This window comes from Saccopteryx bilineata, chromosome 5 (assembly GCF_036850765.1).
Source record: "Saccopteryx bilineata isolate mSacBil1 chromosome 5, mSacBil1_pri_phased_curated, whole genome shotgun sequence".
Lineage (NCBI taxonomy): Eukaryota > Metazoa > Chordata > Mammalia > Chiroptera > Emballonuridae > Saccopteryx > Saccopteryx bilineata.
This window is the reverse complement of record NC_089494.1, coordinates 260,642,813-260,657,085: the sequence shown is the minus strand read 5'-3', so window position 1 is coordinate 260,657,085 and position 14,273 is coordinate 260,642,813. Positions and strand designations below refer to the sequence as shown.

At 54.9% G+C, this 14,273-nt stretch overlaps 1 protein-coding gene across 4 annotated transcripts in view; it reads right to left on the bottom strand.

Annotated features, from left to right (window-relative positions):
• SLC2A9 (solute carrier family 2 member 9) overlaps positions 1 to 14,273 on the bottom strand; it is a 108,194-nt gene that overhangs the window by 18,858 nt on the left and 75,063 nt on the right. For all 4 annotated transcript variants that reach the window (XM_066278731.1, XM_066278732.1, XM_066278728.1 and 1 more), the window contains 3 exons: positions 12,527 to 12,637; positions 3,566 to 3,667; positions 2,865 to 2,940 (listed from right to left, as the gene is read on the bottom strand). In XM_066278731.1, the coding sequence (XP_066134828.1) occupies positions 2,865 to 2,940; positions 3,566 to 3,667; positions 12,527 to 12,637 (289 nt within the window). The remainder of the gene's footprint in view (positions 1 to 2,864; positions 2,941 to 3,565; positions 3,668 to 12,526; positions 12,638 to 14,273) is intronic.

Here is a 14,273-nt window from a genome sequence, read left to right as displayed (position 1 = left end):
ATTCCTCTTTTTTTTTTTTCTCTTTAAAATATAAACCACCCCACTTTTTTTTTTCTTTTTCTTGTGGGTCATACAAAACAAGCCATGGGCTAGATTTGGCCTACAAGGCACATCTGCTGACCCCCGGACTCTAGCATTGTCCATTTCATGTAGTGTGTTGCCCATCAGGGGAAGCAATCAAGTTACGGTTAGAGGAATTCCCTGGCAGGGACCCCAGAGATGGGGCTTGGGCTTCCTGTGAGTCACTGGACTAGAGAGCCTCTATGTCCTTTCACAAGGTTGGATGCCTCAGTTCTGATTCATTACAGCTCCCCGGGGACATTTCTTCATCTGCCCCAGGATCGCTGAGGTCCCCTGCAGCTCCGAAATGGTCCTCACCTTCCGTCCTGCCTCCCTCCACCGGGAGGCTCTGTACGTGTCTGCACAGAGCACCGAGTGCTGTGATTTAGGTGACTGTGAGTTTAAGGGACAAAGACAAAGGTGTCTCCTGGCTTTTCTGGGCACAGACAGTGTCTGAAGCAGGGACAGCTGGAAACCACAAAAGCCAAAATGCTCTGATGCCACCTTCAGACAAGGCGCTCCGATAACGAGAGGCAAGTGACAACATTCCCTCTGCCCACGCGGACCCCAGCGGGACTGACTTAGGACGACTCAGAGTAGACCCATCCTGGCGAGGTGGAAGCAGAGACTCCCCCTGCTTAACCCAAATCCTCGGCATGGGCCTTGCAGGCCGATGTCAACATGGGCCTGATGCCACTCAAGTTTTTAGCAACCAGCCGAGGAGCACCGACCAGGTGCCGAGGTAGGAGCTAAGGCTGCAGGTCCTAGAACAGGACAGGCTAGATTCGAATCCAGAACTTGCCTCTGCGCTCTGTGACTTGGGGGGAAGTTACTTCCTCAATCTGTTGGTTTTTGTTTTTTTCCATCTATAAAATGGGAATAGGATTCATGTGGGAAGTACAGTTTTAGCAAGTGAACTGCACGTAGCTCATCTTTCATCATCTGGAACAAGGAAAGGGGGAAAAATTGATCTGCTCCACTCCACTGCTAAACGTGCTGCTCCAGCCTCATGAAGGTGTTTGCTAACAGAGACTTCTGAGTCCTTCTGGATAAAATACTTTTTCATGGGCTTTACCTGGTCTATTTAGATGGGAATGTATCGCTCCAGGCACAGCCCCCTGGAAAATGCCACTGTCAGCTACGTAATTATCAAAGTAGAAAATGAATAAAGTAGTTCCTGTACTTCCGGGACGCCTGAGAGACCTCTCGTGCTCAGTGTGGACCGGCGTGCACCCTGACATGGCGGGAAAGACGGGGGGAGCTGTGTGGGGGCTTCAGGCTGCGCCTGTGTCCTGCAGTGACTGCTAGCCTGTGCGTTCTTCAGTTTGATGCTGAGTAAAGCTCCGACTGTCGCGATTCTCTCTGGACAGCGCGACTCTGTGTTATCTGAGGTTCACACGGTATTTTTATAAGAGCTACAGCTCTTGGGACAGGGTCTGGCACACAGGAAGGGCTCAGGAAATGTTATTATCAAAGGTCTGGTGAGAGGAGTGGATGGGAGAGAGACCGAGAGGATGTGCAGGGAAGCTCGGAGTGGGCCCTGGATGTGAATTCTTATCCTTTGCAATGAGTGGAAAAGAGCGCAGGGTTTTTTAAAGATCTGGGTTCAAATCCTGACTCCAACACTGAAGAGCCGTTTCCTGTTCGGGGACCTTGTAACCTCTCTGGGCTTTAGTTTCCGTGTCTGTAAATGGGAGTGGTCAGACCTAATTTCGAGTCTATGGTGCAGAGTAGGGGCACTGTGTACATGTGAAGGTCAATGATCAAGAACGCCGAATGCTCGAATGCCATCACGAGCATGGCGGGAACTGAGCAGTGAGCAGGACGGGGAAGGGAAGACGTTAGCTGGCACCTCTGGGTGTGACCAAATCACTCCCGGGGGGCCCTCCGGTGACAGTGCCTGTCCCGGCCCCTTCTGGGTTCCCTGGTCATAATTAAACCGTGCACAAACGGGAAGCACAGCGCCACCTCCCGGGAGACCCGTGCAGGTGCAGACCTGTCCTGAGCGCTTCCCAGTCTCCCCCACCTGGCCCCCACCTGACAGATGGGGAGACTGAGGCCCAAGGAGAAGAGAGGACTGTCCCACCGGGCAATGGCAGAGCTGGGGCTGGAAGTGAGTGCTGGGTGAACGGGCTCAGAACACTGCAGACGCCTCACTCTTACAGGCAGTGAGGGGCGGCGGTTAGGGCTGGGCGTCAGCCTCTCCATGCTGCTGGCTCCGTGTGAGTCCCGCCCACCTCCACCTTCTCTACAGTCCAGACGCCTCGCTCTTACAGGCAGTGAGGGGCGGCGGTTAGGGCTGGGCGTCAGCCTCTCCACGCTGCTGGCTCCGTGTGAGTCCCACCCACCTCCACCTTCTCTAGCCCTGGCCACGGCCACGCGCCTTGAAGGGGCCTGGCAGCAGTGATCAGTGAATCTTAGCCATCACCGTTAGCATTACTGCCGTTATATCTTCCGCACTAAACTGTAAGTTCTCCGTGGGTGGGCGCAGACCTCAGATACCTGAGTGTCGTTAATTCACCCCAAACTCGTGTGCCTGGCTCACGGCTCTCACACTGGGAACCGCTGCCATGTTGTTGTGTGTCATCCTCAAGGCATCAGTGGGTAGCACATGACCCACCGTCTGTGCGATGGAAACGAAGGCCGTCACTGAATGTAAATGGCTGGGGGGCTCTCTCTTCCCCCTCCATTCCCAACCAGGCCTTGCCCCGCCCTGGCCCCGGACTTCCCTCCCTACCATGAAGACCCCCACCGGTGCCGGGAGCCCCTGGGCCAGCCGGTGTGGAAGGCGTGGGGCGCCCTACCTGGGCCGCTGCAGAAGGACGCGATGATGGCCAGGATGCAGACGATACTGAGGTAGGGGATCCAGGGGGCCCGGTCCTGTGAGGGGGCAGCAGTGTGCCGGTGAGAAGGCAGGTGCGTCGGCGACCTGGTCCCCGCCCTAGCTTCCCCTCCGTCCATTGTCTGCGTGACCTTGGACAGGTCACTCTACATCTCTGAGCCCCAGAAAATGGGAGGAACAAACCCCTGAGCCATCCTGGCCTCCCGTTTCACAGACGCGAGGAACACAGGGAGGTTAAGTGACTTGCCAGGAGTTTCCTGGAGAGTGAGTGGGAAATTCACACGCAGGTGGTCTGGGCCCAGGGCCCCTGTGCGTACCCAGCAGCCAATGATGTGACAATTGTACAGGGGCCTCATACAGCAGTGCCGGGCATCTTAGGAGGCATCCAGCACAATCTCTTCTAGTCCGTAGATGGGTAAAAAGAGAGGGCATGATTCTTGCCCAAGACTGCACAGCGCAGCAAGACTCTCGTCTCGCAGTCCGAGGGCCCGTCTCTAACCCCCCCTCCCCCGCTGCGTCAGGGCTGAGATGCCCCCGGAGAAGCCATGTCACAAGACATGTCTGCAGACAGTGCCAGCTTCCCTAGCCAAAGGCCCCGGAGCTCTGAAGCCCAAGGCCAGCTCCATGCTGACCTCCTCGGGTGCGCCCTGCCCACGCTCTCACCTGTAGCGTCAGAGTGACCGTGAGGATCCCAAAGAAGAGGGTCATCAGCCCGAAGCCTCCAAGGAGGAGGGGTCTCCGCCCCAGACGCTCAATGACCAAGCCCTAGATCAGGGTCGGAGAGAGAAGGTTATGACTCTGCTTCTAGCAGCGAGCGGAGGGGCGTGAGGGGGGCTGGGAGCTGGCACGGGGTCTGGTTAGAGAAGGGCTGGGAGCTGGCACGGGGTCTGGTTAAAGGAGGTCTGGGAGCTGGCACGGGGTCTGGTTAAAGGAGGGCTGTGAGCTGGCACGGGGTCTGGTTAGAGGGCTGTGGCCTGAGACAGGCTGGTGGCTTTCTCCACGGCCACACCTGGAGAGGCCGTGGCCTTTATGACAAAGGAAGAAAGTCACAGTTCTGGGGCACCTGCTGTGTGTCCCTGCATTCAGCTTTGTTCCAAATTTCCCCCGTTAGGGGAGCGTGGGCTTATCTGCTAGGCTAGGGAGTCGGGAAGAGGGGCCACAGGGTGTGGCTGCCGCAGCCCTTCCCCCTCTGGAGCAAGGCTGACTTGGAAGTCATGCTCTCTCTATCCCTCTATGCCCCCGTGCTGTGGATTTTAGAGGGGCAGACTTCCAAGGTGGGGGCCCGGGGGTGGGAGTGGGCAGAGAAGGTTCTGTCGTTTTCCTCTCTGCCTGTGCCTGGGTGGGTCCGTTTCATTCTGGCGTGTGACACCAGGAAGCCCAGGTGATTGAAGCGCCTGGAGCCATGCCTCCACCCAGCTCCCTGCAGCTGTCGGACTGTCCCTGACCCCTCATACCTGACCCTGTGTGTCCCTGACCCCGTTCCTGACCACGTGTGTCCCTGACCCCCGTTCCCTGACCCCGTGTGTCCCTGACCCCCGTTCCTGACCCCATGTGTCCCTGATCCCCGTTCCTGACCCCGTGTGTCCCTGACCCCCGTTCCCTGGCTCCGTGTGCTCCTGACCACTGTTCCTGACCCCATGTGTCCCTGGCCCCCGTTCCCTGGCCCCTGTGTCCATCTCTCCACTGGACCAGCGCAGGGCGCTTGACTAAACTCCTTCAGACACCAATGGCCCTGAAGAACAGTGATTGTAGCCAAATTTCAGAGACAGGCCAGCTTGGGTCTCATATCCTGGGTCTTCCACTTCCTAGACAGGTGACCGCAGGCAGGGGACTTCCCTTCCCAGAGCCCCAGGGCCTTTATCTGTGACCGGAGGACCGAGGCACCTTCCACCAAGGCTGTCTGGAGGGATGTGCGCTTAGCTTAGAGACTGCACCCAACACACACTAGGGCTTCATGCCAGGAGCCTGCCTCTCCTCCCCCCTCCCATCCCACAGAAAGAGAGCTCTGGAAATAGTTTGTAACGGTTAGCTCCGATTGGGGTTATTTTTATGTGGTTATTATTACTTGTTATTTGTCAGCCTTTCCCAAGTTTTCTACAATGAGCTTTTTACCTTAAAACAAAAGGCTAAAAGGTTGACATGGCTTAGGCATAGAGATGCACATTTCTGTCCCCCCGAATCACAAATCTGGACTCTTTCTGCAGGTCCAATGATTTGCAATGATCGCCCCGGCAAACTTCCATCATTGTGGAGAACATGTGTTTGCTGCACCCTAAGGAGTCATAGCCGTTCTTACGGTTAAGGGGGCGGAGCCCAGAGTTGGGCGGCACCGAAGACTTAGGCTGCTCTTGTCTCACAGTATCTCAGGGGAGTCTGGTTAGAGTACCTGCAGAATCTGGTTAGAGTACCCACGGAGTCTGATTAGAGTACCCGCAGAGTCTGGTTAGAGTACCCAGGAGTCTGGTTAGAGTACCCAGGAGTCTGGTTAGAGTACCCGCAGAGTCTGGTTAGAGTACCCAGGAGTCTGGTTAGAGTACCCAGGAGTCTGGTTAGAGTACCCGCAGAGTCTGGTTAGAGTACCCAGGAGTCTGGTTAGAGTACCCGCGGAGTCTGGTTAGAGTACCCGCGGAGTCTGGTAAGAGTACCCGCGGAGTCTGGTTAGAGTACCCGCGGAGTCTGGTTAGAGTACCCGTGGAGTCTGGTTAGAGTACGACGGAGTCTGGTTAGAGTACGACGGAGTCTGGTTAGAGTACCCACGGAGTCTGGTTAGAGTACCACGGAGTCTGGTAAGAGTACCACGGAGTCTGGTAAGAGTACCACGGAGTCTGGTTAGAGTACCCGCAGAGTCTGGTTAGAGTACCCAGGAGTCTGGTAAGAGTACCCAGGAGTCTGGTTAGAGTACCACGGAGTCTGGTTAGAGTACCTGCAGAGTCTGGTTAGAGTACCACGGAGTCTGGTAAGAGTACCACGGAGTCTGGTTAGAGTACCCGCAGAGTCTGGTTAGAGTACCCAGGAGTCTGGTAAGAGTACCCAGGAGTCTGGTTAGAGTACCACGGAGTCTGGTTAGAGTACCCGCGGAGTCTGGTTAGAGTACCCAGGAGTCTGGTTAGAGTACCCGCGGAGTCTGGTTAGAGTACCCGCGGAGTCTGGTTAGAGTACCCGCGGAGTCTGGTTAGAGTACCCGTGGAGTCTGGTTAGAGTACCCGCGGAGTCTGGTTAGAGTACCCGCGGAGTCTGGTTAGAGTACCCAGGAGTCTGGTTAGAGTACCCAGGAGTCTGGTAAGAGTACCCAGGAGTCTGGTTAGAGTACCACGGAGTCTGGTTAGAGTACCCGCAGAGTCTGGTTAGAGTACCCAGGAGTCTGGTTAGAGTACCCGCGGAATCTGGTTAGAGTACCCATGCAGCGCTGAAATGACTGGGTTGAGTTTTAGCGCCCCTGATGACTGCAGGTGTCAGGCATCTCTTCATCCGTCTCTGGGTATTTTTGGTGTCTTCTTTTGCAACGCGTCTGTTCGAGGCGTCTGTTCCTCGTCAAGTCGGCCGTTGGCCTTCTTATTTTGAGTTGCAGGAGTTCTTTTCAGATTCTGGATCGAGTCCCCCGTGAGACGTGAGGTGGGGACTCGGTGACTATTTCCCAGCCTGGCCCGCCGTTCACTTCCTTCACAATGGCTTGTCATCAGCCACAGCTTTTCCCTGTGATCAAATCCGATGGATCCAATTTTTTAAAAATGATTCATGCTTTCCGTGTCCTGCCTGAGAAATCTTTGCTTACCACAAGGGTGCAGAGACTTCCTTCCTTCTAGAAGTTTTATCAAATATGATGGGTGTCCTTGTTAAAGAGAGAGAGAGAGAGAGAGAAAGAGAGAGAGAGAGAGAGAGAGAGGGGGGGAATCTGGCCTCATCCACGCTCACAGAGAGAAGGCCGTGGGAAGTCGGAGGCAGAGAGAGGTCGGGTGATGCTTCGACAAGACAAGGAACCCAGAGGTGGCGAGCAGCACCCAGATGCCAGGGGAGAGGCCTGGATAGAGTCTCCCTCAGCTGCAGAAGGCGTCGACCTGACACCCTGACCTCCGACTTCCAACCTCCAGGACAGTGAAGCGGTACGTTTGTTACTGTGGTTGAAGTGGCTGAGGGCACGACACTTTCTGACGCAGCCCCGGCAAGCCCACACGGGGAGCCACGTCCTACGGAGGCAGGGCTGGGCGCGTCGTGCGTCAACTTCCTGTATTGTCTTAACTGCGAGCAACTCTGTTTTTATTGAGTTTATTGAGGTGACCTTGGTTCACAAGGACCGCTAGCAATTCCGTGTTAAAAGAGGCAAGCGTTAACCTTGGCTTTCACTAATCTCTGTCTGACAAGAATCCAAGACCTTGGAGAGCTGTGGTTACTTTCAAGTTAACAGAGTTTCTTCGAACTCGCTTTCAGAAGACAGGGTCTCAGAAATCATTTTCTACAAGGAAAAGGCTCACTCTACACTGAACTTTAAAAGTAATTCATTGAAACATAAACTTTGTTTGGAAATTTTTGTTTAGAAGACGGATGTGTGTGAGACCTGTACGTATCTATTTGGGCCAACGCTATGAGAAATAAAAATAGTTACTTTTATATGACTATCATTCCGGCGTGGTCCACGGACCCTACACATAATAAATTAAAATGGTCTCGAGACATTTCAGCCCAAGTGCACAATCAGACAGGGACTGGGGTCAACTGGACCAAAAGAGAAGGCTGGGGGTGGACCAGGCTCCGCCACGTCCTCCAGTCCTGGGAAAAAGTTCTCCTTGGGTCAGAGCCACAGCGTCTGCAGCTTCTAAGGGGACCACGCCCCACTTCTGGCCCCCTCTGAAAAGAAAAGGGGCTTCTTTAGAGGTTTATAATCATAAGTTTAAACCATTCTCATTTGGGGGCAAATGGGGGAAATGTTGGCTCTTAAAGAAAGCCCTTAAATGGAGTTGGGAAAGTGACCTTGGGTGGGCAGGTGATGGAGGGGTCAGGGCACGGAGCCAAGAGCCTACTGGGCAGAGGGGGTGGGTGGCAGGAGCAGGCGGCACCTGGAGCTGGCACGAAGGACAGAGGCGACACAGTGTGGTGTGCTGTCTTCACCTGAGCTCACGAGCGCAGGCCTGGGGCACCCAGCTCCCAGCCACTCCACGTCGGCGACACAGAGTGGTGTGTTGTCTTCACCTGAGCTCACGCGCGCAGGCCTGGGGCACCAAGCTCCCAGCCACTCCACGTCCTGCCCTCCCCCTGGCCGCCCTCCCCTGTTCTCCTGCCACCCGGCTGGGCCCCGTGGCTGGCGGTGCGGTGCGGCCGTGAACTCTAAAGCCTTCGATGCGGAGATAGTTGGGAGCAGAGGCACAGCGGACACAGTGGAAGCCAATAGGACATTCTCCTTTCTCCTTTCTATTTTCTTTTTTTGCTGCAAGTCTACGGTATAGTGCATTCCTGACAGCGACGCAAACTTACTGCAATGAATAAAAAGTAAGAATGACGTAGGTGAATTCTGCTCCCCCTGATTTGGGAAAGTACAGTCTCACCTCCTTAACGGAACGAGCCCCGTGCTCAGGGGCCGCTGCCCGGCGTGGCCCGAACGGCCCGGTGGGAGCTCCCTCATTGGATAATTCATGCCACTCCCAGAAGGTCATTGGGAAACCCAGCTGCTCCCGCAGGACGCAGCCACTTAGACCAGCCCGCGCGAAGGCGCAGAGCCAGGAGCCAACGTTCATCGCCGATCAAATGAACAAAAATGTCTCTCTCGACTTCAGGAGGCCCCGAAGCCATGTTCACCAACCATCAGGAATCTCAGGGAGACGGAAGAACAAAAAATGTTGGGAAGTCTTGTTTGATAGGCAGTTAGCCCACAAGGGTGGATGAAGTCGTAGCTGTATTTTTGGAAACCAGGTAATACAAACTTTGGGAAGGGATTTGCTGTCTGTTGACTCTGCCAGGCACAGAGGGCTTTCAGACGCCTCGAGTTCTGTCTCCATGGCAATTGGGTAGGGTGGCAGGGCGGCTCTCGGGGCGGCTGTAACAGACGGAGCAGCTTAAAGAGACACACGTTTTCCTTCTTAGGGTTCAGGAGGTCAGGACTCTGAGGCAGGTCTCACGGGCCGAGAGCAGAGCTGCTGGTTGGAGGGCTGGGACCCCTGTGGAAGCTCTGGGAGAACCTGTGCCTGCTCCCTCCGGCTTCCCCAGGCCTCCCGCCTTCCTCGGCTTGCGGCCCGCCCCCTACCGTCTTCAAAGCCGGAAGCTGTAGGACTGCGGCCACTGCTTTTGTCCCCATATGTTTTCTGGCTTTAGCTCTCCTCCCCTCAGTCTCACTCACAAGGACCCTGTGATTCACTGGGCCCCCGAGTGATCCAGGACAATCTCCCCATCCCAGGAGTCTTAGCTTAATCACAACGGCAAAGCCTCTCTTTCCACGTAAGGGGGCCTCCGCACAGCTCCCAGGGACCAGGACATGCGGAGGGGATGGTACTCGGCCTGCCCCAGATGGGCATGGCTACGTGGGGGTTAAAGACGAGCACATGCGTTCAGAGGTGCTGGGCACTTCTCCCGAGGCCGCGCCGCTGGGAACAGGATGGTTAGGGTTTGAATTCGGAGCCACCGGGTCCTGACGCCAAAGCTCTTTGTCCCCAGCATGTCACTTCATCTCGGAGTCCGTCCCAGCCTCATGCTGAGTTCAGCCTCATGGTTTTCCAGGGATTAGGGTCCATGCTACCATTGCAAGCACCGTTTCCAGTAGATCATTCTTCATCTCCAGCTCTTTCAGAAGATAAACGGGGTGGGTGGGGGCGGAAGCAGATGACTAGGGACATGCAATCAGGGTCAGGGGACAGGCTGCCCAATGCACTTCCCTTTCCTTCACCTGCCTGGCCCTTCAGCTCTAGGCTTTCTGGGACCCTCTTCCAGGAAGCCCTCCTGGAAACCCTCCCAGGGGAGTTCATTTCAGTGTTGCATGGGGTATGCGTCTGTTTCTGGGTCTGTCTTTCTCTCTAGAGTGGGACAGCTTCTCCAGTCCTGGCATGAGTGTGGCATGGGTGCACCAGAGCTGCGTGGAGGGTGGATGAATGCATGAACGGATAAATGCTTCTCCAGGGCGATGAAGCCATCGTTCCCCGCTGTGGGCCACGTGACGGTTCCCGGACCTCAGAACACACACGATCCAAACACCCATGATCCAAACTGAGAGAACCGCTAGAGGCCGCGATGCCTCGTTCTGGTTTTAGAAAGGTCCTCTCTTTCTGTCCTAGAAGTGTGAAGTCCTTTACCTCTCCCTGGGGCTAGTACTTCCAAGAAACACTTCGTCTAACGTTGCCGGCTTTTCGTGAAGGTGACCTGCCCGCCAGAGAGTGGGGACCGGAAGGAGCTGTCGGGGAGACCGAGGTTGGGAGCGTCACGGCTGCCCTCTGCTTGCTCCTCTCAGATGGGGGTGAAGACTGGACTTTCAGGAGTGACGTGAGCCTTCATGAGACCCCACGTGGAGCACGCAGGGTCTTGGGGCGCAGCAGGGACCCCAGACCTTACCTCTCCTTGCTCCCTCAGGTTCTGATCTACTGGCTGTGACCCTGTGTGAGTGATTTCTTTCTGACTTGGTTTTCTCGATGCTCACGAGGTTGTGAGAGTCCCTGTGAGGCCCTGCTGTGCGCAAGGGCGTTCCGACAGCCTTGTTTTAATAAGACACACGGCGGGAGCTCACCCACCCGGGACGGGAGCCGTTAACCCCGGACGAGTGCACACCCTTCGTGCGCTGCCTGCGTCACTTCCTGCGCACTCCCTCGTTCAACCCTCACCGCGTCCCTGCAAGGCGGGGGCGATGTCCTTACTGCAGAACGGGGAAATCGAGTCACAGAGCTGGGGAATAACTCCCCCGGGGTCACGCGGCTCAGAGGGCCAGAGCTGGGGTCAGAACGCAGGGAGCGTGCCCCTGCCGTCCGGGCTCTGAGTGGAGACTGTGCGGGCCCCCCCCGCCCCCGGCCCTGCAGACACCGGACGCCCATCCGGGAAGAGAGATAGAACTTCCACACAGGCGCCAACTCAGGGCGGTGCTCTGCTCGCTTTCATGGGCATGCGCACACCTTCATGAAATGTACTCTAGATGTATCTCGAGACAAGAGTTTTATAAAACTTCCAGACTTTGAAATGTGGAAGTAGTTTCCCTCTAATAAAAGGGCTGTGAATGGGAGGGGAGGGGGACCAAACATCAGCCGCAACACTTTTACGGAAAACGCTTTTAAAGGTGTCTGGTTTAAATGCCCCGTTAAGGGCAAGGAGCAAAATCCAGCGTTCTGCGCTGAAATCGGGTCAGAAACGCGGTGGGAAGCCCGGCCAAGGTGCACGGGCCCCCGCCTTGCCCGCACACAGAGCTGAGCAAGCGTGGGAGTGCACTACGGGCTCCGCAAGGCCAGGGAACGGGGTCACTCCGACGGGAGCCCTCTTCTCCTTCCTTTGGGAAGGAGCCCGTCGTGTACCCTGTGCTCACGCTGCACACCTGCGCGGTGGAGGAGGCGTGAAGGGCTCAGGGGAAGAGCAGCAGCAGCTCAGCCAGGCCAAGTGCGCTGTCCAACATCCCACAGCCAGGAAGTGGCAGAGCCAGCGTTCCAGCCTGGTTCTGTCCGGTTTCAGAACCTGTGCCGTTTCCGCTAGACCAGGGGTCTCAAACTCGCGGCCCGTGGGCCGCACGCGGCCTGCCGAACAATTTTGTGCGGCCCGCAGACTAATCCACGAAGTTCAAAATATTTTGGAAAAAATTAAGTAAGCCTAGGGGCCTACTTGTATTTTTCATTTCTCTAGCATCCTAGCTAGATATTAGCTTAGTTAACAGCAGTTGTGATGCAAACTACGGTTTCTGGTCGTTTTGTGACACTGAGTAAACTGCATGTACGACGAATGTGCTTGTTGTACTGATTTTTTTTTTGTTTTCAACTGCAGTGAGAAAAGTGTTGCGTAACAGTTGCCTTTTGTAGACCTAGTGCGGCCCGCCCAACGGCTGTGATCTTGCTCTGCGGCCCACATGCTGAGCTGAGTTTGAGACCCCTGCGCTAGACTCTGAGGACCCCAAGGCCCCCACCCCCAATGCTCAGTCTGCCTAGTGGAGGAGGCTGAGGAAGAGTGATGAACTCCGTTTCTCTCCTTCTGGGGACTGTGGCTCATGGTCATTCCAGCCGCCCTCTGTGTCACCGGGGTTGGCTGGGACGTCCCCTCTCCTTCCCTTCGCCTGGCAGACATCTGCACGTCTGGAGTGGGAAGGTCACAGCTCGTGCTTCTGAACCACGTCCAACGTCATGGCGGCAGACCTCGGGCTCCCAGGGACGCCGGCCTGGGCTCCCAGGGAGATACGTCCCTCTTCAGAGGGGCCACAGTGACTGTATCATTTGTGGAGGGGTAAGAGCTCAAAGAAGGAAGCTATTTTCTTTTTTTAAAGAAGGATAATAGGGAAGCAAAGTGTAGATAAGGATATTCTCTAGCTGGGTAGAATGCCAGCAATGAACCATGTGATAAACTCTTCAAATCCAGACACCTTCGGAGTGACAAAGGGCACGCTCCTTCAGCAGAGCCTGGGGGTCCCCGTGGCCCCGTTCAATCCACCACACTGCTCTCGGGAAAAACTCTCGTCCTACTTACAGAGAAGACGGCGGCCAGAGTCTCAATGCCGCCTGTGCTCAGGGTGATGTAGGGGATCTTCTCCGGAGGAATCCCAGCCTTTCCGAAGATACTGTTCGTGTAGAACCAAATCTATAATGCAGGGGAGAAAAAAGAAAGGAGCAGGGTCAGTGAGGGGACGACTTCCTAAACTGAAGCCAGGTACCTGGTGGTCTCTGAGATTGGCCGCTACATCCAGAGCCACAAGGTGGCGCTAGGTGGTGCGGCTGAGTCCCCTTTTTCTCCCTTCTCCCACACTGTCCCCTTCTTCGTTACTAACAGAACTCCTACCTGACTAGCAGCGACGTGAGTTCAGCCAAGTGTGGCAAGGAACTGTAGACAGAAATGTTAGTGGTACTTCCAGAAAGTCTTCAAGGAAGTCTCCTTAAAAGGAATTTCTCATCAGGTGTGATCCCATTTTTAGGCCCTTCCTCCTTTCTGCTGTTGGGATGGTGAACGTGAGAGCCGGAGCTTCAGCAGCCCTTTTGGATCACTAGGTAAACCTCAGGACGGTACCACTATTAGCCCCCATGGTCACTTCATGGAGATTAGAAAAGTCCCTGCTCCACAAGACACTTTACTGTCATCCACTGGGAAACTGTCATCATAAACCTACAATGGGTCCAACGTGAATGATGCTTCTGCGAGTTGTGCAGAACACAGCCTGAGTATCTAGACTCTTTGTCTGGGATGGAAGCCACCTGTCCAGATGCTGCAGCAGGAAGTTAGAAGGAGGCTGCGTCCTTACTGACGACAGTGATTCTACAGTTTATTATCCAAACTTGTGCACTTTTGAGAGTGTTAGTAACTGTTCCAGGATGACAAGCATAAGTCACAATTCTCCTGGGAAAACCAAGATGTATGGTCTCAGGGCTGCTGTATCAGCTCCCCCACACCCTGACCTCCTTCATGTGAGAGAGAAAACTGATATTGTTTAGGTCACAGGAGGCCAAACCTGACTCCACCAAGACACTCATGGGCCGTCAGACAATCACCGACCCGGAGTCTGGAGACCTGGCTCCATCTGGTACTAGCTGTGTGGCCTCAGGAATCCACCCCTCCCGCTGAGAATCCTTCTCAGGATACCCACGTCCTTCTCGTTGGTGTCAGGGACTGAGGGAGAGCTGTCACCGTTCAATATGTGCTTGGGAATTGGACCAACAGTCTGGACACCAGCGATCTCTTATTCTCCCCATCCCAGCCATTTCCTTGAAAAGCAAAAGTTTGCCGAATGGCAGAAAACCACACTGTCCCGATATACGGAGCGTGATGGGGAACCCACGGGCCGGAAGGACAAACAGCTCAGGAGGAAGGCAGAAGAAGCAGACGATGAGGAATTTTAAGTGTGAGGTCTGACTTCAGAGAAGAGGATTTGAAAGCTAGCGTGAGAAGGAGGAAAAGAAGCAATTCAACACTGAAAAGGAATTTAAAAATAAATGTTGAATTTAACTCTCGCTTGATTTCCAAAGTATGTGGAAAAAAAAATCACTCATTAACTCTTTAGCAAAAATGCACTGAATGATATATAATGTTTGTTTAATATGCTCATTCTCAACCAGGGGCAATTTTGACCCCAGAGGACCTTGGGCAATGTGTGGAGACGTAACTGGTTGTCATAGCAGTGGGGTAAGCTACTGCCATCTAGTGGGTGGAGGCCAGGGATGCTGCAAAGCATCCTGCAATGTGCAGGACAGAGCCTTCCATGTGCACGGTGCTGAGTCTGAGGGAT